A 24,621-nucleotide genomic window follows, 5' to 3' on the forward strand; every position below is an offset into this window, starting at 1 on the left:
GAATTTGGAAGATGGAAGAAAAGAAAGCCTTAAAGAATATCACTAAAGGGTCTGGGGTGAGAGACTATAGTAGACCAAAAATAAGTAAATTTAAAAAATAAAAATAAAATAACAATCTTGCCTTCTATTTTGAAGTGTGCCCCTTACAACAAAGCCTCTGAGTTGTTGAGAGAGGTCCTAGCCACTTCTACCACTTCTATTTTTAAAGCTCTCAGAGTATTATAGGATAAAACATGCTAAGAATGCAAAGACAGAATTAAAAAAACCAACAAAGACCTACTTAAATGTGAAGGTGAGTACCTTTAATCCTGTCAGAGATCTCTGCAGCTGTCTGTGACTCCCTTAGGTGACATCAGAAGTCTCATTGAAAATCCTGTTCCTGTCCCTTCAAGAATAATACACTTTGCTTACGAACAAGTTTTGGGTGCCTTCACTGCTTGGAAATGGGACGAGACCTCTAGCTGAGCTTTCTAAAGATTGTGTCCCTCAAGAGTTAGGGTACAGAAGCCTTACGCAGGCTTGTAGCGAACATTTATTCTCAGCCCCACCTGCAGCAATTAGGAATTGGCAGGTTTGAGGTGGAACCCAAGAACCTGCAGTTTGAGATGCTTCTCCCCCATGCCCAACGTGCTGAGATGCCAAGATGCAGGTAGACCACACTTGGAGAGGCTGTGTGGAAGACTGGGCAGGCAGAGGTGGTCTCACCCACCAGCCCTGGGCGTCACCCCCCGTCCTCCCAGCTGACCACCCAGAGCAAAGCACACTTCTGCCTGCTCCATGCTCTGTGTCAGGGCAGGGCTGGACCCCAGGTTGGACAGTTTTCACAAAGAGGCCTGTGATATCTGCTTCCTGGCAAACTCTGAGGCAGGCCACAGGGAGAGTGGCAAATCAGGACCTTAACACACATTGTAGGTGCTTTTTGTGGACTAAGAAAAAGAACAATAAGAAAAAAAGAGAGAGAGAATGAGAGAGAGAATTGTCAAATGTGTGGAAAACTCAAGGTCATTAGAGCCATGGGGTTTGGGGGCTTCCTTTCAGGCAAAGACCTTGAGGTTCACCCAGCACCCTGCTGGGTAAATCTAGATCTGGCTCCAGGCCACAGATTTCCTGACTGCATCATCAAGTTCCCCACCTCCAGCCCCTAACCCTCCTGGAGCTATCCTGACATCTTTTTACTTCAGTTTTCTCACTGTAATCCACACATGATATACAGTTGAACAAACACATTTATTTGTAAAACCAGTTCCCAGTGGAGAGATTGTATCCATAGATTGCGAAGTGGTGATCATTCAGAGGGCCACATGCATACATTCCTGAAACCAAAGGAAAAACCAAGCAGAGCACTTTGCAGACACTGGGGAGCTACCAATCCTACCAACAGAAAAGCAAAATGTCTTTTCCGCTCCAGAATACGGATGTACCAAGATGTCCTATGAAAAGGCAATTTGGTCTGACATCCACGATGAAGTGATCAGGGAACAATTGCAGGAGCCTTTTGTTTTTTCTACTTTGTGTGGCCCGTTTGCTTCCCACAGATACCCGGCTAAGAGCTTAAGTGGTCCTCCACCCTCCAGCAGGAGGGGCAGTGTCAAATCCCGGCCTTCTCACATGCCCATCCTTATGCTCTGAATGATCTGAAAGATAGCTGAAAGAGGAAAACAAAACAGCTCAGACACCAGACAGCACACAGCTGGAAACCCAACCCCACAGGAGCCATGCTTCAGCTGACCCTGGGCCCTTGACACATTAGCACACAACTGATTAGATATTTCCTAACATGGAGTTAAGTTAACAAAAGGTCAGTGAACTTCTCTAAAAAGGCGGTAGTGCTGTGTCTGCTGATGGATGCCTCAGGGATTTATAGATAACTCCTGCTAAGTCCACCAGGAGGAAAGGCCAGAAGTCCCTCAGGGGCTGAGAGATTTGGTGCCCTTCCCTACAACATTCTGCTCCTGCTGGGGACACAGCTTTTGCGCAGGCGCTGTGCTTGTTTAACAGGGCAGTGAGGCCGCCTTTGCAACAAGGCTCTGACCTGGAAAACAAGCAGTCCCAGAGCTGGGCAGAGGGCGGGTGCTTATAGAGCAGATGCACGAAGCTGAGCACCTGATGCAAGGGACTCTTCTGGCCACTTGTAACTTTCTGAAATGTGCTTTCTGCCATTGGAGCAATGCTGACTCATTCAAGGCTCAGTCTTCACCAGACCACCTCCTTCACCTGACACTGAGGGGTGGGCAGCCTGTAAACCCCACAGAGAATTCCTGAGGCCTGCACTTATTTCTGTAAGAGCTGTTTACATAGCTCCCAAGATGGTTCTAGCTGTTGGGTTTAAATGTGTCCCAGGAGAAGACGGCCCCGATTGCTTTTGTAAACCCTCCCCAGTGGGCAATACTGGTCAGTCTGGATGAAGACAGCGATAATAGCAACTACCACCCAGTGAGGTGATTTTTATTTTTGAGGGGAGACTAGGTATCATCTCATTTAATGTGTAAAAACAATAAACACTGAGCGCCCTGGGGTCTTGCCCCTTGTCTCCTTCATAAAGTCATCCTGGAATATACCTGGGAGCGCAGCTTCCTAAGCGACAACAGTAAAACAGTTTACCCAGAACCCTCAGGGAAAAAAGGCATTTGACATTTCATCACCTAATGTTAGTGAGTGCATGCTGTCTGCCAGGCACTGTGCTTGGGGATCCGCAGGCAAATAATGCTGAGGCCCCATAATCTCAAGGCAGTGAGATTTGAAGGCTAGGTCAAACACTAATGCATTTTTTGCTTAAAAATAAAAAAAATAAAGAACCCTGCACACATCATCACTACTTTCCTAAACTGGATATATGACATAAACTAAACATGACCTAACGTTAACTTCTCATGAATGCTCAGTGTGGCCATGATGTAAAGCAGTAGTCAATCCGACTCCACGGTAACGATGCTGTGGAGAGCGCACAAAATACCCTGGTCAGCTGTACTTCTGGGTCCTTGTTTCTGCTTCTTACTGTTTTTTTGTCTCAATTATTAATATCTCTGAAGTTACTACACTAATCTGCAGTAGGCTTTCTTCTATTATGTCACTGTGGACTAAGATGAAAACAAAGATTATTAGAATTATGTGTAAAATTAGAGCAAACCTATTCTGTGTGACCATGGGAGGGGCTCTTCTTTAGGTCCAGCACATGAGTTAATTCACCAACTTGTGACATTTAATTCTGGTGGCACTAGAGGTTTTCTTGGCCTAGTCTGGGGTTTGTGGAGGGTCTTGAAAGAGGAAGTTGCTACATGCATGAGAAAGAACCTTAACACAATGAATAAGCTCATAGAAATAGCTGATGTTTCTGTCCTTCCCTCCCAAGGCTGACCGGAATAAAAATTAAATAAACTTTTGGTATTCAGGCTCAAGAGAAATGCTGGGAGGCAGCTGTACAGTCAACAGTAGGGAAAAAAATATTTGTATCTACCATGCCTCAGGCTTTGTTTTAGAGATCAGGAAAACACCCCTAGTCTTGACAAAGTTACTGTAGAGTGAAATGTCAGGGCCAGGTGAAACTGGGTTTGAATTCCAGTTCTTCACTGGACAGATAATTTAATCTCATTGAGCCTGTTTCCTCTTCTGCACAATGAGGACCACGGTACTTGCAGGATTGTTCCAGGAAGAGATGATATGACGTATGGGATCTGTCCAGAAGGTATCCAGCCATGTGATATGAAAAATAGAGACATTTATTGAAGAAGATACAAGAAACATTGTACATAGGACAATGATGCCTCAGTCCCCTTCAAAGTGGGCACCTAGGGACCTCATGCAGTTCTCCCAATCGCCATCAGCTGCCCCATTGTATTTTCCTGAATCTCATTGATGGTCTAAAATATCTTCTCTTTCAAAGGTGGTTTTAGTTTTTAGGTTTGGGGAAAATCAGAAGTTGCAGGGTACCAAATTTGGGCTGTAGGAGGGCTGAGTTACCTGGGTGATTTGATGTTTCACCAAAAAACTCTGCATAAGACACGATGAATGGAGCAGGTGCATTGTCCTGATGAAGCTGCCAATCACCAGTTGCCCATAGCTATGGTCTTCTGAATCATCCGAATAGTTTCCATGGGGGAATGTTCAAGCTTAATGGAAAATTTGGTGCAGATTCATTGCTCTACTCACTCATTTTGAATGCAATGGCCACACAGTACACATGCTCACTCAACAGCATCTCCTGCCCCCACTGACTAGTACGTTGAAGTCATCATTATTCATGCATGCACATTCCAGTCCACTCTGCTTGGCTGCCAGGTTACATCAATGTCAGGCAAACCGTTGTGCTTGTCATATTAACAATGGCTGGAAGTTTTCTGGACAGACCTTTTATATGAAGCCTCCTTGTACATCCAGGATTGGATGATTGGGACTTAGTACTATTATTCCTACTATTACTATTACTTCAACAATGACTGCCACTTGTCCATGTATGAATATGAAGACCAGAGGTCCAGAGCTACCTGACACTCTCCAGAGGTGGGCACTTGGGGAATTTACTGAACACTTTTGAGCCCTGGTTTCTTTTTTAAAAATTATTTTATGGTTGTTCAATTATAGTTGTCTGCATTTACCCCCCACGACTACCCCCCGTACCCCAGCCATCATCCCTGATTTCTGTATTTGAAAAATCTATAGACCGTATGTACCTCAAAGGATTGCAAGGAATCAGTATAATGACTGACATAAGTGAAACATGTGCTTATAAAAGATGCTCAAAAATGTTCTTTCTCCCTTAATTTTATCTTTAGATAAGAAATCATTTCAGCAGGATGTAGATCAACAAATAGAAAACGGTATGTGCCTTTAGTCCATCTTACTCCACTACATTAACTCATGACTTCAAAAGTGCTAGGTAGTGATAAAACCACTCAATTCTTCTTAAGGAACTGGAGCAAATTTCTCTAAAGAATCTTATACAAAATTTGCTTGTCTTAGAGTAGTAGCAACACATATTAAAACAACCTATCTCTTTCTGAGTCTGCTTTAAAAACTAAAGATTATTCCCAACCTTAACTGAGTCCATGTAAAAATCTGATAGTCCTTAGTATGTTTATATGTGATCCTTTAAAATTAAACCCTCTTAGATAAATTATTTTGAATAGTGTATTTTAAATTTACCATTTGCCTCCACATCTAAGCTAATGGAGAGATGATTGTGTTTATTATTCCTTTTTCAGTTGTGTCAATGTGTTTAAGAAGCCTTCAACATCCTATACCAATTATATTAATTGTAATTCTGTGTGCCTGCCAATAAGGACCCACAAAGTAACCCCAGCATTCCAAATGCTGACTTTCTGAGGCAGCGAACAGGAAGGGAGCCAACAGTGCTTTCAAAGTGGGAAAGGAAGTGGGGAGTCTAGACCCTGACAAGTTAATAACTTAACAGTGGGTGACCAAAACTGAGAAAACAGCTGAGCAGGCTGCAGGAAAGGAGCTCTGGGCAGACAGGACAGCAGGGAGGAGAGATGCCAAGGAAAGGAGGGACAGCAGGCATTCCATGTCAGGGGCTCTGGCCTTGGGTGGGTCATGGAGGTACAGAGAAATTAGGCTAGAGCAGAATCTAGCCTCTCACTTTCCCACCTATGTTTAGGATCCTGGTCCTCAGTAACCTGCGAAGGTCACATCCTTCTTTTGTTCACCATCCCCTTTCAATGAAATCCTTAGGCTTTAACATGCAAGAATCACTCACACTCAAAAATCAAATGACCTAGAACAATCCTCCTGACTCCACATTCCTTCTCTAGTCACCATTGCCAAGCACTCCCTCCTTGAAACTCTTTCTTCCCTTGGCCTCTGTGACATTGTCTTCTCCTAGTTTCTCTTTTCCTCATTCTCTTTGGCTCTATACACTAAAGGTGTTTTATGGGTTCATCCTAACTCCACCTTACCAGTAAACAAGAATGGTAAAGTTTCTCAATGAGCATTCTGACTTTCTTCTCTTCATTACATTCTTTCTCTCAGGATGACCTCATCCTGGCCCATGATTTCAGTTGTCACTTAGCTTTTGATGACTCACTCACCCATATGTATTGCCAGCCCAGATGTCTCCTCCAAGCTCTAGAGCCAGACCTTCAACCATCTTAGGTAGCTCAAAGGCCCGTCAAACTCAACAGGACCTTCTCATGATCTGTTCCCACTGTCAAACTGGGCATCATTATCCTCCATCTTGCATGTAAAACAAAACACTAGAGTCATCCTTCACACCTCCAATTGATAACTGAGACCTGTGGGCTTTACCTAAGAATCTTGTGAATAGGCACCTTCTCTCCGTTCCCCCCAGAAACCCCCCCTCATCCAAGGGACCATCATCTTCCTTCAGGTGCCTGTGGTGATCTCCAAAGCTGCTCTACTCTTACAACCCTTCAATCTTTTCACCATCTTACAGGTAGATTTGTTCTTTAAGTAAAAACAAATAAGATTGTGTCATCCCTGTGTTTAAAGCTCATCCAAAGCTTCCTTTTGCCTAGTCCTGGATGAGGCCTCCATGACCTGTGTACCCTGTATCCTGTCAACTTGTCCAGACTCATCTTTTATCACTCTTCTCCTCTCTTGGGTAATCCCTCCTGTTTTCAAAAGCTCTCTGCTCTTCCTACAGGGCTTTTACACATGCCATTTTTTCCCTGTGCGTAATGCTTTCCCCAGCCCACCGTATTCCTTCATAATTCAAAAGTTATATCTTCAGAGAAGGCTTATTTGACCATCTGGAGCAAGAGTTTTCAAACTTGAGTGTGTATCCCAATCACCTGAGGACATATGAAAACATATATGCTAGACCCTACCCCCAGTGTGTCTAATTCAATGGGTCTGGGGTGGGAAATGAGAATGTGTATTTTTAACTAGTTCCCAGGTGATGCTAAGGCTGCTGATTCAGGGACCACACTTTGAGAACCACTTACCCAGAGTATCCCAGCCTTTTGTATTATATGCTTTCACATCCCTATATGCCTCTCCTCACACACTTTAATGTCTGAAATTTTACATGTTTTAGCATAATTACTTGATTACCTCACCTTGCTTCCCTAACCAGACTATAAGCTACAGGTGCCTTGGACGATTTTGCTCATGACCATACCCCCAGGCCTGGCTCAGCTCTGGGCACATGGTAAATATTTACTGAAGGAATGAAAAGTGAATAATTACAAAGGTTATGGAGGAAAATACATATTAAAAACTTCAAATGCTTAATTTGCAAGCCAAGAGTCAGCATCAAGTAGATACCTTTAGATTAAATGTCCCAAGAGCTCAGTCCCTAGAGGGGAAGCTACGTCATGACAGACCAACAATTCCTTAAGGCCTGGGACTGTGTCATCCTAACTCACTCTTACCCTGGGGACTGACCTACTCCAGTTAACTAGGAGTGAGAGGACATAGGAAATTGTCATAAAGCTGGACAATAGGAAGGGCTGCCAGAAAGCTGTCCTGTCAGAAAATAGGAAGCTTCAGAAAGCCACTTTTATTTAAAATAAATACTTGATAGGAGAGATCAGGAAGTTCCCGAGAGATTGAGACAGACCTTTAGGAGGATAAGACAACTCTAGAAATTACACAACTTGATCTTTTTTTTTTCATTTAAAAAAAAGAAAGAAGAGCTGGTAAGAAAAGTATGAACCCTGTAAGGTACAAATAGAAATATTAGGAGATGAGACATTGCAAAGATGGGTCATTATGCTCTCTCAAAGAATCAGTACACAGAAAGTCAAAAGCAAGGTACCATTTTCTGGTAAGGTTTCCTGGTGGCTTCTCCAGAGATAGTAAAGAGGGCTAAGAGACAGATGCTAGGGACAGGTAAAGGCAGGAAGATGCTGTTAAAAGAAAGGATATTATTATTAAAGAAGGTGATGCAGACAGCAGAAACACTCTTCTGAGAAGGAGACCACACACAAACCCAAATGCTCCATGGGCACAGGGCAGATAGTGGCACATGACAAGGGAGGTCACAAGTCACCTTGTGGGAGCCAGTGGCTGGTGAGTGCTTCTCCAGATTGTCCACATCAGATCTCCAGGTAGGAGTTCCAGAGTAGACATGCGTCTTCATCTTTCCTTGGTGGTGAAACAGAAGGGTTTTTCTAGGGCTGCTCTGTTCCTCAAACATCACACTGGCCAGTCTTGGGGGATGACTCCCTCTGCATGTCACAATTCTAGGAATGTGCTGGTCGTCTCCAGCAAAGGCCAGTGTCTATGTGGTTGACCTGCAAACATGGTAAATTTGAATCTGTCCTGCAGCACGTGTCCAGGAAAAAATAAGGTGATGGGTGCCTGGTGGCCCAATCAAAAAGCAGCCCTGACTTGGTGAAGGCTTTATCTATCTGAAAGCAGACCCAGGATGGCTGCCCATCTGGTATCTCTGGACAATGCACCTTTGCTGGCCGGGAAAATAGGAGATGTCTTAACAGAAATTCTTTTCAAGACACAGTCATATGCTAAAGGCTGAAAGTTGGTAGAGATTTGTGGACACTATTTGCAAGAAAATGTAAGAAGGAGGGAACGCAGGGTAACAGAAAGCATTTGGGTTTGGAGTTCAGGTTTGGGTACTAGTTTTCTCATTTCTTAGCATGGGATGCTGGCTGATTTCCTCTCTGAGCCTCAGTTTTGTGTGAGTAGAAGGAAAATGTATGTGTAGGGCCTGGCATGAAGAAATGGCAGCCAAAGTAGCTATGTGGACAGATCCTGCTCACCTGCATGGTCTAGTTTATAAAGAGTTCTTTCTAGAAATAGAGAAGAGGCTCCAGCCGCTCCTGCAGAAGTGATGCTACTGACCTCTGGCTGACACACCCTGCTCTCTACTTGTCCAGGTATGGCTGGAGTTCATGCAGCTGTCTCGGTATCAAAGAACTATGCCCCTCCACCCCAGGTGTTCTCATGGTCACCAAGCAATGCCACAGAAAAGTCACAATGGTATCTCTCTTTCCTTGTAAGCATTCAGAATCTTGGTCAGAATCTTGCCAAGGAAGTTAAGAGCTGGGGAGATGGTGTGACTAAGGACCATCAACAACATAATGACAATAACAACAAACATTTACAAAACCATTAACATGACCCCACTAAACATTAGACATGCATTAACCCTTAGGATTAGTTTTCATGAGGATCCTAGGAGTCAGAAACCAGTACTAACCCTTTTAAGAGTGGGAGAACTGAGGCTTAAAGTGGGCATGAGTAACTTGGACAAGGCCACACAGCCAGCAGGTGGCAAAGCTTGGTTTCAAACCCAGGGAGGCTGGCCCTGGAGATAGCACACATGTGAGTTAGTCCTTTTCTTCCTCCACATTATCCTTAACAAAAACACTGAATCCTACCAAGGGTGGGTGTTAGCTCTTCCAGAAATGGAAAGGCCCCAAACCCATGTAGAGAGGGGGACAGATGGGTGATTTGAAACATGAGGCTGAGAGAATGGGAGAAGTTGAGGCCCATCTGAGAATATCTCAGGTAATCACTTCTTCATACCTCTCTGAATAGGTTATCCTGAAAAACACCTATCTGTGACATTATCGCTCTTCCCACCCCACCCCCACAGGTAGAGTCCCTGGAGGATACAGGAGACTAGTACAGTCTGTGAAGTGATGGACAAAAGGAATGTCCCTGCCCAGAAACAGTGTAGCTGCTCACAACTGACGGAGCCAAATGAACCTGGCTGGTTCCTGAAGGGTGTGAAGTGCAATAGCGGGGGCCTGCTCGGGGCCACACAGTTTCCTATCTGAAGGGCAAAGAGGGTACAGATGGATATTCACTTCTGCGGATGAAAACATCAGAATATCCAGCAACACAGGGTGTACCCCATACACAAAGACACACATATGCACACTACTCACACTCACACACAGATCGCACTTCAACCAGAACAGCTGCTCTTTCATTTTTTTCTCTCTAGGATTCGAACAAAGAGTTTTGCTGTTTTTTTTTTTTTTTTTTTTTTTTTAAAGGCTACAAACCACGAGGCTAGAAGTTTTGTTGTTAAATTACACTTAATTTTTTTCGAGTATAAAAGTGACTATGCTCATTGATGAAACTGGAAAATATAGAAAATTATGAAAAAAGTAACAGTTGCTAGTTAATTCGGTTACCCTGGAGGTTTCCCTTTGATGGGAGATATAAGCTTCTCAGTTTCGGGAACACCCAGGCTTCAGTAACCACTGAAATTCTCATAACTACTAACTAGGAAATGAAGATCAAGGTTGGTCAGAGAGAGAGAAAAATAAAACTGAAATCAGGAATACATGAGGGAGAAACAGTCCAAGGGAGGGCACTTGGGAGCGGCTGGTACAAAAGAGTCCCCATCAGAATCAGAGGATGGTGACTCTATTAATCCCAGCTGAGGCCTCAATGAGAGAATGGAAAAGGATACAACCACGTTGCAAAGAGTCACGTCTAAGATTGCTGCTTCCTGTCACCGCACAGTGTCACACGAGGACTTGGAAAAGGTAAATAATACTACAGGATCACAAGAAGCATGGATATGCTGACTAAATGACCAAACTGTCGGAACAACTGGCATGGTAAGGAAAGGACCTAGTTTCATAGAGTCCAGGAGGCATTCTAGTCAAAGAGGTAAGTTGAAAATGCAGAAGACGGTTGTCCTGTGATTGCTGTGGCACTTACATTGTGAAAAGGTTAGACCAGGGGCAGCAAAGATGAGCATGGGACCTTTGCTGTTAATACCGCAGTCATGACAGACATGAGTAATCAATTGCAGCACATTTTCACATAAAGTTTTGGTGTGGCCTCTGTATCTTTCTCACTAAGACTTTTAGTAAAAGGCGAAAGATTTCTACGATCTTCTCACTAAGGCTTTTAAAAGAGCTGAGGATAAGAGGGGAGAAAAGCCAGGGCTCTGAGCACAAACAGTGGTAACTGGTGTCGTTAGTAGTCTGGGGAAGGGCATCACGACTGCTAGTGTCTTGTGAAGACAGCAGTCTTTCCTGTCTCAGGCAGACACTCCGGGTCACACTTGTCTCTGAGTCTCAAGATAAAAACAAGAGCTCTTCAGAAAATATTAAACAGTTCTCCCCAAAAGGCAGGTTTTGAAACCAAGGACTGAGAGAGCTGGGATGAGCTGCTTATCTGGAGAGATGCCCCATTACTAGCAGAAATGAAAGATAATGTTTTTATAAAAAGGGGGGTGTTTAGATCCTTTGGGCTTCAATGTGGATCTGGGGTGCTAGAAGATCAAATGCAGGTAAATGTAACCAGTTAAAAAGGTTCCAGCAACACAAAGTCCCAGGCAAGACTTGAACAAGACAATTTTCTGGCTTATTTGGAATAATCACCTGAGGGGGCCCCCAAACAGGGGTTTGAGAAGAAGGTCTTGGATTTCTGACAGAAGGTATATAATATTAATACCAATAAAGCTGTTTACTAATTGAGAAAAACACAGCACAAGATGGCCCTGGGATGTCCTGTGTGGATAACATTGTGTCTCAAAAGAACACACGGTCCCCAAGCCTTTCTATCTCACAAAGAGAACTTTTATAATAAAACAGTGGTGTATGTAGGTTGTGTTAAGGAAATGAAACACACATTTCACTTCTGATATTCAACTTAAAATACAAACCCCTAGTCATTGATTTTAGTCTGCATGCGGGTGCTTCCTTTTTCTTGCATGGGGAGGTCTAAAAGATTTTGATGGTTTATCTTGGGAAAATAGTCTCATGTACCCAGAGTGTTACCACTTAAAATTGTTCACACTTATCCTTGGAGTGAAGAGGCAGGGCCTACTGCTTTCTGAAAGGTCCAGAAAAATGTGATGGCTGAGCCTGCCAATTAAAGGCTCAGCCTGGGAGGATGAGAGGCGCCTGCCGCACGGCCCACCATCCATTCTTGGGGCCACTCTTTTCCATGAGGACTACAGGGGCAGAGGTAGTGGACGCTGAAGCTGCAGGTTTCAAGCATGTTGCAGGTCAGCACTTATATCCCTGGAAACATTCAATACCAGGACCACCTGTGGAGGTGCTCCTGTATCCCTACTTGATCAGTAAAGGAATCAATACAGAGAGAGTAAATAACGTGTCCAAGGTTATTCAGCTGATAAATAACAAATCTAGTCTTTGAACCCACATCTGTCAGATTCCAAAATTCTCCCCTCCTATGAGGCCTCTTATTCTACAACTGCCAACTAGTCAGTTTTCAAAGAAGTGTTTTGCCTAAGAGACCTTTTGCAATAGTGGAATGTGGAAATTTACTTCCGGTGAGGGGTCAATTTAGGTAAACCTTCTTCAACTGCCTCTTAACAGGGCAGGGTATTAGAGATCACCACCATACACTTGCACTTGGATCTTGGGGTCCTTGGCACAGCCCCAGTGCTCTTATCCAATTTCTTGGTGAGGTGGTGGGTGTTCCCTTGGTGCATGCTTGGGCTGGGGGTCTCTGGGTCCCTTGCCCCTGTACCCTCACTGTTCTCCAGGTTTCTCTTCCTTTGCTTTCATTATCTTGCTCTTTATCAGCACTGTAGATATTAGAGGCAGAAAGGAGAATATAGGGAAGAGACTGAAAAGTAAGGGGTCAAAGTTTGCTGGGACACATCACTCCCCATAATAAAGGGATCCTGCAGCCTCTTGCAGGTTTGTTAACTCATTTTTCCACATAAAATAGAGTAAGGGTAAGCAGTAAGGGAGCATGTGCTTAAATACCAATATTTAACCAGCTTTAATTCTTTCTCGGAATATAGCTAGGAAGACAGATAAGGTATGCGTCTCTTATTCCTTGCCTGACCTGATTATTTATTTACCCTAGGTATACCAACACTACTTTTAAAAAGAGCACTTTGCCCAACCAATCATCAATTAGAAATGTGGGTTAGTAGAGTAAGGTAATGAAAGCAAGGGGGTCTTTCAAGAGAATCGATCAACATCTTCATTAATATTAGAAGGTCTCATATTTTCCCTGTCTGTATAAAATACACAAAATGGGAATAACCAATGACGTGATCTCCGAGAGGACAAATGACCTTAAAGGTATCACTGGGACTCGGTGAATTGGAACTTTACCCTGGCACATGGGAATATCTTGTTCAAAGGAAAGAGACCCTAGGGACGTGAAGGGGTGTGTGTCTGTAGAGGTATGGAAACTCCACCAGAAACTACAGTGCATTTTGTGTGAGTGTCACAGGAAAGAGCGGAAGTGAGGGTGTGCATGGCACAGGAGGGTGATTGGTTGTGAGGTGTGGATGATCTCTCCTACTTTGGATCACAGAAATGGGATAGAGGTGAGAAAGAACAGTACTAATGGGCTTCAATCACCCTCTGACCAACAAGGCTTACTACATAAAGCAGAGGAACTGGTAAAGGGAATGGCTGGACTTGAGGAAATCATATTCCTTTAAATGTAGAGAGAAGATAGGTGGGAACCTGTGGCCTGTGACCCTAAGAAGGGAGAAACTCAAGAGTGATAGTGGGCTCTGCAAAATGAACTGAATTGTGGTTAATCCCAGGCAGGGGGGAATGGGAACACATCTCAAGGTGCTGTTGTGTTTTTCATGACGTTTGGTTTAGAAAAGGACACATACAAAGATAAAAGGAAGGACATAGTACCAAGGACAAATGGAGAAGAGTCACACATTTCTGTGAGTAGTGCCCAACTTGAGCTGACACTTGCAAAAAATTGCTGAAGTTGAAAACAAAACAAAATGAAACAAAAACCAAAACAAAACAAAAAGCATGGTGGTAGTGGATTATTCTTAGTTATGATTAAAAAAGGGATGAGGCCCAGGACTTAGGGATCATGGCAGCATGTAAACAGGGTAGAGAAAGTAAGATGACCTGACTCCCTTTCTATGTCTCGCCTCTCCATAAAAACACAATAGTCTGAACTGGGAAGATGTAAAGAAGCAGCATAGGGGAGAGTACAGGACACGAAGGCAGGGGGATGTGGCATGCCAACGAGTGCTGTTTTTTCTTAGTCACATTAAGTCCAAATCTCCAGGCCCTGTGGTCCCCCCTCCAGGCCTCTGAACAATCCTACAGAACGAATAACAGAGCCAATGTGCTTGATCCCTCAAAAGACTCCTGCAGACTGGGAGGGTTCCAAAAGAGTGTCCCAATTTAGCCAAGGGAGAAAGATACAGTTCCTATTATATGTAAAAATGTAATTTAGAGAAGATTTTTTAAGCCCTTTCAAAAGGATGACAATTGAGAACTAGCACAGGTTTGAGAAAAACAAGCCAGACCAAGTAACTCCATTGGCTCCCCTCCCTCCCACGCAAGGGCACAGGCCGGGGAGGGCTGTGTGATGACCCGGCTTTGGCCATTCCTGAGCCTGGGGCACTATCTCAAGCCTCTGTGCCTTTGTTACATAGTGTTCCTTCAAGTGGAATAACCTTCCCTTCGTCTGGCTGTTTGTTTTTCAAAACTCAGCGGCATCTCCTCTGGGAAACTTCCTCTTCTGCCCAGTATGATTTAGAAGTCCCTCCTGTAGTCTGATTGATTGTGTTCTCCCAAATCCACACGTTGAAATCTCCAATGTGATTGGTAGAAGGTTGGGCCTCTGGGAGGTGATAAGGTCCTGAGGGTGGAGGCCTCAGGAATGGAATTAATGCTTTTAAAAAAAGAGGCCCAGAGAGTTCCCTATCCCCTTCTGTAATACGTAAAGGTACCATATGAAGATACAAGGAAAAATCTGTGACCAGAAAGAGGGCTCTCACCTGACCATGTTAGCACCTAAATCTGACTTCTAATCTCCAGAACTGTGAGCAATACATTTCTGCTGCTTATAAGCCCTTCAGACTGTAGTATTTTGTTACAGCAGCATGATTGGACTGAGACAACCCCTTATCCGTGCTCTCCAAGCACTCTGGGCACTCTACTATCACAGTGCTCTCTCGCCGGGTCACAACAGACAGCTTCCTTATCTGCCTCCTCCAGTGTCTGCAGGTCCTGAAGAAGGTTGTAGTTTCAAAGCCTGGCACAGGGCCAGGCACACAGGGGACCCTCAAGACATGGTGATTGTTGGCAAGAGTTCTGTTGAGAGGTTCAAAGTCAGCCTGAAGGGAGTTGTCTCTAACTGTGTTCCAGGGACTTCTGCAGGTTCAGACTTTTACCGGTGACTTGGAGAAATAATATGCTTTCAGAGACCATAAAGCTGGGACAGAAAGATAATTAGATAAAAGGCTCAAGGTTCAAGATCTAACAATCTACAGTCTGGCCATAAAACTTGAAAACATAGACAAGTTTTTTATACTGATTGATTTTTTATTTTTCTGTGGCATGCTAAGGCACAGGTGTTTTTGTTTGTCTTGTTTTGGGGTAAAAATCAGAGACAGATCATCTGAGGCACTGCGTCACAGATGAATATGCAGACACTGATGAAAATGTTGCACCCGTGCACCCAAGTCACTGAACTGTGCTCTGAACTGTGCATTGCTGAAGAAGGGCAATACATTGAATATATTGTGTGATGTCACTGACCAGATTGCACATTATAATGTAATACTGGTCAGCCATTTATTATGCATGTTATTCTGTGTTTCCAGAATTTATGGCTTCTCTGTGCAAAGACAACTGAAACCAACAATAAAATTTTAACACAAATATTCATGAAGCTTTATGTTAGGTTTCAAAAAAGTTAATTGGATATCTACGGTATGCAGAATATCTGGCTTTATTCATATGTCCATTGATTGATCCATCTATCCATTCATCCATCCATCCATCCATCCAACCATACTGAGCACTCACAATATGTAAAATACTGTAATAGGATCTACAAATTTAGTGAAAAATAAACATTGCTTTCTCTGAGCTTATATCCTAGTAGAGGGAAATGGATAACAAGTAAGCAAACAAAATAATTTTAAATGTTAATGAGAGCTATGAATAAAATAAAACAATGTAGGACGGGGTTAGGAAGCTGCGTCTCTGGAGCGTGCAGGAAGTTTATGTAAAGAAGATCTTGGTGGGTCTGGCTGGCACCCTGATGTGATTCTAGAATGTGTTGTGACTGTTCAAATAAACTGCAAGCTGGGTCATAGTAATAGAAGGAGAGCACTGAGGTTAAGGGCAGTGACAATCCTACTGCCTCTGTAGCATCTACACCACTTCTAGACCAACTTCTGCAGTAGCAAATGCTATTGTTTAGAAGAGTCATGGCATGTATCTAAAAACCATATCTTATGAGGCCAGGTTGAGAGAACTATGGAAATTTAGGTAGCAGAAGGAACCACTAGGTAGTCAACTTCAAAACATCCAAAGATTCAAGATGTTCAGAAGAGAACAAGTCCATGCTATGTGACTTCAGGAGTCTACCCCTGATTACTGAGAAAACAGTAGTGTAGTTCAAAAGAGGGGAGACACTTCTAATGGAATTAGACCTATACAGAAATGAGATAGGCTTTTGCGGAAATATTCCAGCAGAGGATGGGTAAACTCTTTTAAAGATGAGGGATCCATATTGGGCAAAAGATCCCCTTTGAGGACACAGCTTCGGGAAAGGGGCACAGTTTTGTTTCTTTGAGTGGAAGATCTTTTCATCTTGGAATGCCAAATCATCTTTAAAATATCTGAGTCTCAACAACAATCACACCAAATCTTTTGGATCTTTCCTTCCTCCTAAAAGCTTTTGTTTCCTTGGAAGAGTGGTTGCTTGAAGAACAGAGACATTGATCTGCCCTTAGTTATGGGTGTCTCTTGCCATTGGAGCAGAATGATGTCTTTGTGGGAGGCCTGGGTCCTTGCAGAAAGATGTGGACTCCTAGCCTTCCTTGCCTCAGCAACAGTGAGGTGGTAGAGAGGGGACTCTCTGATGGCCTACCTTATGATTAATATTAAGAAGTAACCTCCACTCACCAATACTTCAGAGACTCAACACCTGGGGACCAGAAATGATGTCAAGACTTCCAACTAGAATTCAACTGGAAATGACTGCTTGATCCTTTTTCTCAAGTCTCCTCATTGTATGTGTATTTGCATGTCAGTGTAAGTGAAGCTCTCTAAACTTGTCACCTTCCAGTATGAGCTGACTGTACCTTGAGGCTCAGGTAAAAGGCTCAGTTCTACGTAGAAGCACTATCAAGCTTCCTTTTACGCAGAACACCTTCCCTTTCTCTGGAGTATGGATTTATCTCAGTCAGAGAGGTGCTCTACTTTCTGTTTTAAATGCTGTTAGACTGTGTCTTCATAAAAAGGTTCAACTGAACTCTAAAGTGTATATAGAGCCAATTTAATTGCTATGTGTAATCATTTTATGATCATAATTTGATGGTATATCAATTTTATCTCTACTTATATTTGGTTTGCTATAATAGAAACTAAGTCAAAGCCTATTAAGATCAAGGCCTCAGGCAGAAATTAACTTGAATCTCAGACTAATTTATTTTTGTCTATTTACCTTGTGAATAAAACATGTGTTCTGAAGGACAGAGGAGAATATGGGATACAAGGTCAGTGAAAAACCCATACCTGAGCCACAGACAACAAAAACAAACAGTGCCAACAGCCATGGTCCCACAGGGTATTTTTCTTCTTGCGGTCTCTAAAACAGAATGGGAGAAAGTAAGATTAGAGTCATTAATTCAGGGAACATTGAGTACTGCTAGTTATTGTACTAGGAACTGGGGCTTCCACTGTGGATAAGACAGACTCAGTGTCAATGCCCAATGAGCAGATAGAGATGAATACAGTCAGTTGTAAAGGATCAAGGTTTAAAAATATTCATCAATAACCTTACTTACATTCCTGTAAGTCAGTGAAGTTGGTGGTCTTAAGTATTCTGGGGACAGGATATAAATACATAAAACCAATACAGTGATTTGGGAGCCAAAAATGATATTACTAGTAATTACTTCCATTTGTTGAAAGCACTCTCTATGGCAGATGCTTACTAAGAAGTCTACATCTACTATTTCCAGCACTCACAACTCCATGTAACTCCGTTGTGTACTTGAGAACTGAGGCTCAAATTTGTTAGCTTGAGCAAGAGCTGGGATTCAAATTTAGGTCTGCCTCATTACAGAGCCTGGGTGTCCTGATATATTCATTAAAATTAAAAAAAATTATTAATTTGAGAAAGAGAGAAATATCGCTTTGTTGTTCCACTTTTTAATGCATTCATGGGTTGCTTTGCATTCGTGCCCTGACCAGATACGGAACCTGCAACCTTGGCGCATCTGGACAACACTCCCACCAGCTGAGCTAGCCAGCCAGGGCCAACATAGTCATTTTTACCTCTTGCATCTGGAATTCCAAGTAGGGTCACAGAGCACTGCCATGTTCTCAAAACCTTCTATGTGCTAAAAAATTTGGGAAGGCAGTGCAGTGGAAATCCTTGGAATTGCACAAGTACCACAGCAACTGTGAATGGATTTCAGGGAAGCAGCATTTTGTAATAAAATTACTAATATTTGTGAAGCTTACATTTTGGAGAAATTTCTGTAGTCCCTGGAATGCAGAGGGGTACTATTGGACCCATGCCAATCTACCCCACCATACCTCCTGCTCTTCTCAAACCTGAAGCACAAATGTGATAAGAACTTCCCTCTGCAGCCCCTCTAGGTCTACTGCAGGTAGGACTTGGTCCTTAAAAATCAAATCAAATGATGTAAAAATAAGATTTTCTGACAGGCTTCTGAAAACACAGTGAATTTCTCAAATAAAAAGGGAGAAGGTAGAGTGAAAAAAGTAGTACTCACTGTTTGCTCATTAGTGTGAGCCCAAAATAGGCCATAGCCAATATAAGTTAAAGAACTAATTTTATTATAGATAAGGCAACAATTCTTTGGCTCACAACTTACTCATTAACTTTCTTAGAGAGTCTTCTGTCTTCTACCCCAGTTGGTTCACTTTTCATTTATGTCGCCATGTACTTTTTCTGGATATTTATCACAATTTGTATCTCTGTTTATTTTTGTGATAATGTGTTTAATGTCTGGCTCTCCACTAGACTGTGGGTCCCACAAGGGCAGGCACTTTCTCTTTCATGTATCACTGTATAGCAATGCCTAATATAGAACTTAAACATAGTAGATGTTTAATAAGTATTAATTAAAGAAGGAATAAGCATACAAGCTTCATTAAACATGATTTCTTAGGTTGGGTATAGACAGAGTCTAGGAAGGATATTGTCTTTTTTAATATACTTCCTAATTGGTGATATGGTTATCCCTGCTTTTTCTTTTTTTTAACTAGAGAAGTATGGATTCAAGTGTCAGTGGCAGGGAGACTCTAAGGACTGAAACCACTCCCTTCTCTGTCCTTGACAGGCTCATATCTACCACCGCTCTTGTATGAGGGCAAATCACACTGCAAGGAAAGAAGTGGTTGCTCTTGACTAGACAAGGACAAAATTTGCCTTAAATAATTGCATAAGATAACATTAACTAGCATTTTTATCGTGTCATGCTTTAGCACTAAAGACCAGGTCAAGGTGAGGTCAAGTAAATAGTAGCTATATTAAATAAAGTTACCTGAACAAAGTGTGACATTTACCCCTTCCCACCCTCTTTCATTAACTTCCTAACAATTTGTCATGGTTGACCAGAAACCAACTCTGTTGCTGTCATCCTACTAAAGTTATATAAAAATTCATTTTGCTCCATCTCCAGCAAAGCCAACAAGGGAATTCAGAAGCCTGTAAATGAATTATTGGTCTAGTCATGTACCAAATGAAGTCCTTTATATTTTCCTTGCAGAAAAACACAAATTATTAACATGCAGAGCTTGGAGCAAAAAACCTTTTTGATGACATTTCCCAGTGAAGCAATATTATTTGGGGACTTCAGAGCTCAAGAAACACCCCGGTGATCATAATACGTATATATCCTTTTTGAGAGTCTACGTTACTTTTTTGGGGGAAGTGATGCCCAGCACAGTCCCATTGGGACAATTCACCTAACCTTGAATCTATTTCTGGGAAAGGTAAGAAAAGCAGTAGAATCTCACAAATGACATGGCTCATTTCAAATAGGAGTTGCTACTTCCTGAGGCTTCAAAATGTCAGGGGATGGCTTTCCCTGTGATAACAGGAGGGTAACTCAGAACTCTAAAACTTAAATTCCCTCTTCATCTTGAAGAAGTTACTACTGTATAATCATGAAATGATTATTGCATTTCTCTGTTTCTTGGCTTTATCTGCTATCTGCGAGAATAATATTGATTTACTTCATACCTATTAGCTAGTAATAAAATAATGAAGCATCTGCATACAATTAAAGGGCTTTATTTCTGAATTAGTCCAAGTTTTCAGTTAGATTCTGTTTATCTGTCCCCATTTATTGAATTTCATCTAAACAAGTTATCCCTTGCAAGTTAATTCTTTCAAAGTCTAATCATTTTGGCCTATAATTAGGAAAATAAAATTTAGGATTTAAAATGTTGCTTTTTAAAAGACAATTTCATTTTTCTTTTTGGATGTTGATCCATTTATAATAAGGTTAACCAAAAGCCCTCCTAACCAAAGGAAAATAAACACACATCGTGGCTTGGTTTGGGAATCTTTCATTACAAAATTAGTAGGGCCACTCAAAAATACTCACAGGCACTAGGCACTTTTGAAGGGCCTACTCCATGCTATATCAGAACTTATTAAAATGCACACATACCATAGATTAAGCACAATTTGAATGCAGTTCTGAAAGTTGGGTTGAGTTGAACTGTAGGTGACTACATTTTCTAGATAGTTAAACAGTTTTTCTCCAATTTTTTCCATTTTCTTTTATTTTGGAGCCAATCATTTTTGTTTCAGGTCCCAAACAAAACTTAAGTGGTCCTGAAAAGCTGGAAGTGGCAGATACTGAGTTTACAAAGCCCAACGGATAAAACAGCTCTGCAAATTAGTTCCTGTTTTGTTGCTACTTTTACAGTCAGATAAGTTGTCAATCAAGTTCAGTTAACAACTGAACGCTGGTTCTTTAGTTCATGAAAAAGAATCACACAACTAGAGATTTTCAGTATTATCAGTTAGTCTATATGATATCCTAGGAAGAGTTGATATCCTAAGGATATAAAATCTTGAATAGTTAACATCAATTAGAAATTGTCAATGTTAATTTGAACAGCAATTTCTTTATGAATAAAAATAAATAGGGAAAACATAGACCTATGTGATAGATGGTTCTAATTCAAAGGCACATTGGTATTTTGCTGGCCACTCATAACTAAATGATCTAACTTCCAAGTGAGAGAATTTCAAGCATGACTTAAACCTGGAGCTGTGCATAAAGGCCTGAGTACAGCTGAGTGTGATCCTAAGCTTTCCCTGCCGTAGAACTGCTTAGTTCTGCAAGAATTCTGGCCTAATGATTGTAGATTGCTCAGTTAATCAAAGCGGCATCACTTCTTTGGCTAAAAGGACTTGTCTCATCAAGTCTGCAAGCTTTTCCAGCCAAACCCCAAGCTTCAGTTGAATTTTCATTTAAGTGCCTTTGCTCATCGTCTTGGAGACTCACACTGCTCAACAACTCATCTGAGGCATGCTTCTGAATGTCCAAAATCATAGGCCTAGCATTTTCTGTTGAAGATAATTTGCATTGCTAAAAGAAACGCCAGTGCATAAGGCACACTTTTACTTAAAACTTGCTATAAAGCTTTAATCTACAGTTTTGAGGGCACAGAATGCCTGGCAATAAACCACTCTCTAAAGTTCTGGATCATACCATCAGAATGAGCCTGAATTCACAGGGTGAACAAGAGGAAAGTTGCATTTAAACTTAAGCCCAGACTTAAGAGGCATTACTAGAGAAAAGGCAAAATAGGAGAATGGAGGGAAATATGGGTCAGAATCTCATGCCGCTTTTCCAACTTACACAGGGAGAACATTATAAAGGGACTGGAAAGAAAAACCTTGGCGTGTGTTGGTTGGGTATGTGCAAGGGGTGAAGCCTGAGAGCGGGTGATGATAAACAGCATTCATTCTTTCATTCACTCATTCACTCACTCACTCACATATTCATCACTTATTTAACAAACTTTCTAGCACCTAATAAGTTCAGGACCCCGTGTCAAGCAGTTGCCTTAACAGTTCCTGTAACTGTGCTTGCCATCTTCCCTAGAGACAAAGGCTGAATTCTAGCTCCCGTGGTAGCCCCATCAGCCATCCCCAGAACGGTCACGACCAACCAGGGTCCTCTCAGTTCTTGCCCAAGACGACACCGAGGAGTCCCGCGCCTCCCAGAGCCCAGCTCTCCGAACCCACTCTGCCCGCCAGTCAGGAGGGGCGGGCCGGGCGCTGAGGAGCTGGGAGAACCGGTCCTGAGCCGACAGCCCGCCAGCCTGGCCCCGCCCCGCCCCACTCGGCTCTACTCCCCGCCCTGCCCGCTCGGCTGGCTCTGCACCGCCTCCGCCTTACCAGGGTTTTGGCTACGTTCCCCCTCTGGGTGATGTTTTTGCTGTGCTTCTCATTAGCCATCCGGATCCGCTGTTTGGCCACCATGGCTTGGGCTCTTGGAAGTGCTCTCGACTCCCACCTGCAAGGATGCCCCGCGTGAGCCCCAGACCCGGCCGAGAGCGTCCGGTCGGCCCGGGCGCTGCAGGTGGCAAGGCGCGGTCCCCGAGCTTCGTGTAGCCCGTTCCCCAACCCCCAACGAGCCCGCTCCAGAGAGAGGCCGGAGCTCGGACGGAAGTAATCTTTCATCTCAGGAAACCCTCTCCTACTTCCTCGCCATCCTTCCGGTCCCCCCAACTACCTAACCAGCGCGGCCGAAGGCTGCGCCGCGGCGCGTGCTCCCCGCACCCAGTGGCCAGAGAGCCCCGCGCCAACGCACTGGGGCACGGGCCGGCCCCCGGCAGTGTCGCGGTCTCGCTGGGAAATGCGGCGGGATCGAGGGTTCAGCGGCTGCGGGCTTTGTGTGCGCCTAAGGGATGCGGTCTCAGACGCCTGTGGGTTCCTCGGTCAGGGATCCGCTAAGTCCTGGGGAAAGGATTGGGGTGTGGATGCACCTGCACCGCTGTCCCCCTGGCAAAGGGCTGGACCAAAGGCCATGGCCGGGGCGGGGGGCGAGGGCATCCTCAAAAGACAAGTAGAACCAGCACAGGGCTGAGCCTCATGCTGTTGTGGATTAGTCCATAGGAACCTCTCCTTTAAGTGTCTGGGGAAGGCCCCTGCGCTAGGGAAGCCCACTGCAGGATCTTTCTCAAATGCTGCAGAAAGGGCCAGAACTCCCCAGGGATGGGAATAAGGGGGAGTGAGGATGGAGGTTGGACAGGTCTTCTTGCCTTGGTTGGTATGAGGGTTACATGGAAGACAGGCCTGCAACACATCTGAGTGAAACTTGGAGAAAGGATGAGGAGGTCATGGGCCTGTAGCCCAGGTCAGATTGGGTGGTCACTGCCCAAATGTGGGTAGCTGTGACTAGCTTTGGCTCCCTACCTGCCTCAAGCAGCCAGGATTTCCTCCCGCCGCTCCCAAGGGGACTGAACTGGGAAATTCCCTGCGGTACAGCAATACATCTCAAAGATCTATGTGACTCACAGACATTCCTATTAGGGCCTTACAGATTGCCTAGTTGGGTAGGGATGGGGGGTTGGGTTCAGTCCTTTACTTTTCTTCGCTATACAGACTAGAGTTAGCTCTTAGAAGCTTAGAAGAGTTGAGAAGAGGTGAGAAGAGGTGAAACTTCAGCCTGGAAGATTTGGGGCAGTGGGAAGTGGTAGGGAAGAGCAGCTGTGGCTTTAGACCAGATTTGGGTAATGTGCCCCCGCCCTTCCCTTGCAGGCGTTTGTGGCTATGGTTCTATAGGGTTTGTGTGTGGGTAAAATTCCTCTGTGTCAGTGGGACGTTAAGGAGAGCTCCTTTTTTTTTTTTTTTCTTTCAGGGCCCTTTACTAAGCTCATCCCCATTTCTCTTGCCACTTCTTATCATTCAAGCTTTAATACAAAATGTTCTGGGGCTGCTTTTGGTAACTTAGAAGACAGAATTTCTCTCAGGTTATTAGTAATGTCTGATCATTCTTTTTTCTACTCTAGAATTCAATTAAGTTTCCAGACTGGCTTCTATCAGCTTCTTAACCATGACCACCAACATTACCAACAGTATCACAGGACTACAAAGTAGGCCCAACTCTAGTTCCATGATTTCAGTAACAATTGACTTTGGTGGGGGTGGGAGTAGAGGGATGGAGGGGGCACCACTACCTCAGTGACTCTTGCTGACCCTGGCTATGTGTGAGGGCCAGCAAAGACCTGGGCAGGAGGCAGATGGTAGGTCTTCACCTGGGTGGAGTACAGACCTGGCTCTGAGGTGTTCCTGACATTAAAAAAAAGATACAGAGATGGTTTTCCCCTTGGTCCTGCAAGAGGGAAAGCTTTCTTAAATGAGACAACTGCCCTGCCACAGGCCCTGGTGAGCTGCCTTATTTGGGGAAAAAAAAATTATCTTAACCCCTGATTCCTGCTTGTTAATGACCAATTTTACTCCTTTGCCTCCCATACTTCACTTTGATAACACTAAGTTAGTTTAGTTATAAATGCACCACAGGTGACAAACACAAGGCCCTTGGGCCGCATCTGGTCCTCCACCTTGTTTTATCCGGCCGGCACCTTGTTTCTACCTGGCGGCAGCACCAAGCTCTGGCTTAACTGTTCAGGAGTAGTTACATTTATACAGTCCTAAAGTTACATTTGGCCCTTTGAAGGCAACTGCGAGGCTGATGTGGCCCCCAGTGAAAATGAGTTTGACACCCCT

The 24,621-nt window shown here is 43.5% G+C and overlaps 1 protein-coding gene across 4 annotated transcripts; it reads right to left on the bottom strand.

The window, feature by feature from the left end:
* Positions 1-1,138: 1,138 nt before the first annotated feature.
* On the bottom strand, positions 1,139-22,758 carry SERP2 (stress associated endoplasmic reticulum protein family member 2). 4 transcript variants are annotated; one of them, XR_008425959.1, is made up of 5 exons: positions 22,703-22,758; positions 22,288-22,405; positions 17,406-17,478; positions 7,967-8,210; positions 1,139-1,645 (listed from the first exon to the last, which is right to left on the bottom strand). XR_008425959.1 is itself a non-coding variant. In XM_024567458.4 (3 exons), exons 1-3 carry the CDS (start codon positions 22,570-22,572, stop codon positions 1,605-1,607), a joined length of 399 nt encoding a protein of 132 aa, XP_024423226.3. In that variant the 5' UTR covers positions 22,573-22,661; the 3' UTR covers positions 1,146-1,604. The 4 variants fall into 4 exon arrangements, 1 of the variants encoding a protein (XP_024423226.3); XR_006656650.2 differs by lacking the exon at positions 22,703-22,758 and having other exon boundaries at positions 22,288-22,661; XR_008425958.2 differs by lacking the exons at positions 7,967-8,210; positions 22,703-22,758 and adding an exon at positions 3,958-4,106 and having other exon boundaries at positions 1,141-1,645; positions 22,288-22,661.
* Positions 22,759-24,621: the final 1,863 nt, after the last annotated feature.

This window comes from Desmodus rotundus, chromosome 13 (assembly GCF_022682495.2).
Source record: "Desmodus rotundus isolate HL8 chromosome 13, HLdesRot8A.1, whole genome shotgun sequence".
Taxonomy (NCBI): Eukaryota; Metazoa; Chordata; class Mammalia; order Chiroptera; family Phyllostomidae; genus Desmodus; species Desmodus rotundus.

Bases quoted from the DNA above. Each gene is read 5' to 3' on its own strand.
- SERP2 (XM_024567458.4), bottom strand. From the start codon at position 22,572: ATGAAAGATTACTTCCGTCCGAGCTCCGGCCTCTCTCTGGAGCGGGCT. The intron at 17,479-22,287 runs GTAAGGCGGAGG...ATTCTGTTTTAG, and splicing joins GGAACGTAGCCAAAACCCTG to AGACCGCAAGAAGAAAAATA. The intron at 1,646-17,405 runs GTATGGGTTTTT...TTCCTCTTTCAG, and splicing joins TTTTGTTGTCTGTGGCTCAG to CTATCTTTCAGATCATTCAG.